General features: G+C 49.7%; 1 protein-coding gene across 1 annotated transcript; it reads right to left on the bottom strand.

Moving 5' to 3' along the window:
* Nucleotides 1–748, bottom strand: LOC119020256 (myosin light chain 1, cardiac muscle-like). Its single transcript, XM_037099507.1, has one exon. The coding sequence runs from the start codon at nt 716–718 to the stop codon at nt 125–127; it is 594 nt and encodes a 197-aa protein (XP_036955402.1). The 5' UTR covers nt 719–748; the 3' UTR covers nt 1–124.
* Between the last annotated feature and the right edge of the window lie 1,185 nt (nt 749–1,933).

The following is a 1,933-nucleotide window of genomic DNA, read 5'->3' on the forward strand; positions in this document are numbered from 1 at the left end:
TGAGAAGGACTGAAGGTGTTTAATGACAGACAGTGTGGACCATACAGAAAAATGTAATACAGCAGAACCAGAGACGGACAGAACCTCAGTCCATCAGCAGAACCAGGAGAATCATCAGTGTTCTCTAACCAGCCATGATGTGTTTGACGAACTCAGTGTAGTTGATGTGTCCGTTTGCATCCTCCTGTCCCACCATCAGCCGGTCCACCTCGTCCTCCGTCATCTTCTCTCCCAGCGTGGAGAGGACGTGGCGCAGCTCGGCGCCCATCACTGTGCCGTTACCCTCCTTGTCGAAGACCCTCAGACCCTCCACGAAGTCCTCAAAGGTGCCCTGCTCTTTGGACCGGGCCACATGCTGCAGCATGGGCAGAAAGGTGTCAAAGTCCAGCAGCTTGACATGCAGCTCCTCTGCCTTTGGCCTCCCCAGCAGCTTCAGCACTTCGTCGTTGGTGGGGTTGTGGCCGAGAGCTCGCATCACGTCTCCACACTGAGCGAAGGTGATCTTCATCTCGCCTGTTGGCGTCTCGTCGAACAGCGTGAAAGCATCTCTGAACTCTTCGATCTGGTCGGGGCTGAACTCCACCACAATGCTCTTCAGGTCCACCTCCGGAGGTTTAACCTCTGGCTCTGCAGGTTTGGGAGGTGGAGCAGGCTCCTCCTTCTTCGCCTCGACCTTCTTCACCTCTGCCTTCTTCGGTTCCACTTTCTTTGGAGCCATGCTGCTGAGAGGAAGGACCGAGACAGCCTGAGACGGACCGGATGGAACTTTTATACCAGCATGAGGTTGGGCGAGTGAGGCAGGAAAGAATGACAGAGAGAGAGGGAGAGAGAGCAGCAGACCAAAGATGGAAAAAAACTGGAATAGAAACACTTGACGATAAGAGACCGAAGATAATAGCAGAACTGCTCTGAACCAGATCCGTGAGCAGGCTCTGAGTCAGGACCCAGCAGACTGATGTAATGGAGTAAAAGTGCAATTTACCTCTGGGATGTAACATAAAAAACTCAAGAAAAGTAAAAGTACCTCAAATTTGTACTTCAGACAACATCATCATTTTATACTGTTTCTCATGTCTGAAAACACATGATCTGATTCATCTGTCTGTCTCTCTCTTGACTGTCTGCCTGTCTGTCTGACGATGGTGCTGCCCTTCAAGGCTGTCAGTGGAACTGCAACCATCTACCTCCAAACACTGGTCGAGAGCATTTTGCTCCACTACATCAGCAGGCCGGCTGGTACCGCCATCGCTGAGAGCAAACAAAGCTGCTCAGCGAAGTCACGACTCTTCTCTGTTCTGGAGCCTCAGTGGTGGAACGAACTCCCGACCAACGTCAGGACAGCAGAGTCTCTGTGTCTGCAGCAGAAGACTCAAGACTCACTTGTTCAGACTTCACCTCGACACCGCTTAGCATGACCCCCCCAAAAAAATTATATGCACTTATATGTTCTTATCTTTAGCACTTAAAGTTGTAGTCTGTAACTATTTTTTGTTATATTTGCTAAAATTATCATTATGATCTGACAGTAGAATAAGATACAGGTCAGCTGTGGCTCTACCCAGTGGCTGTAATTTGATTTGTAAGAATCCACCTCTCTTGGATCAACACAACTAATCAGATCCAAGGGGCGTGTCTGAGAAGTGTCAGTCACTCCCCTGAACATGCTGCTGGCAGCCCCCTCCCCCGCGCAGCCGCAGTGTCTGCTCTCACCTGGTCAGGTATGTTTATACTCAAACTGTAAACAATGGAGGAGAACAGACAACAACAACAACAGAGCAGAAACATGCCCCACCTCGCCCGCAACACAGAGAAGAAATAAGAAGACTGAAGAAGAAAAGCAGTTAGAAACGAAGAACTGGACCAAGCCAGAGAGAAAACAAGGACAAATATCAGAGCATCATTTCAGAGATGGAGGAGCTGCAGGTCTGTCAGG

This window comes from Acanthopagrus latus, chromosome 5, assembly GCF_904848185.1.
Source record: "Acanthopagrus latus isolate v.2019 chromosome 5, fAcaLat1.1, whole genome shotgun sequence".
Classification (NCBI taxonomy): Eukaryota; Metazoa; Chordata; class Actinopteri; order Spariformes; family Sparidae; genus Acanthopagrus; species Acanthopagrus latus.

Excerpts from the sequence above, each read along its gene's own strand:
- LOC119020256 (XM_037099507.1), bottom strand. The coding sequence starts at position 718 with ATGGCTCCAAAGAAAGTGGAACCGAAGAAGGCAGAGGTGAAGAAGGTC.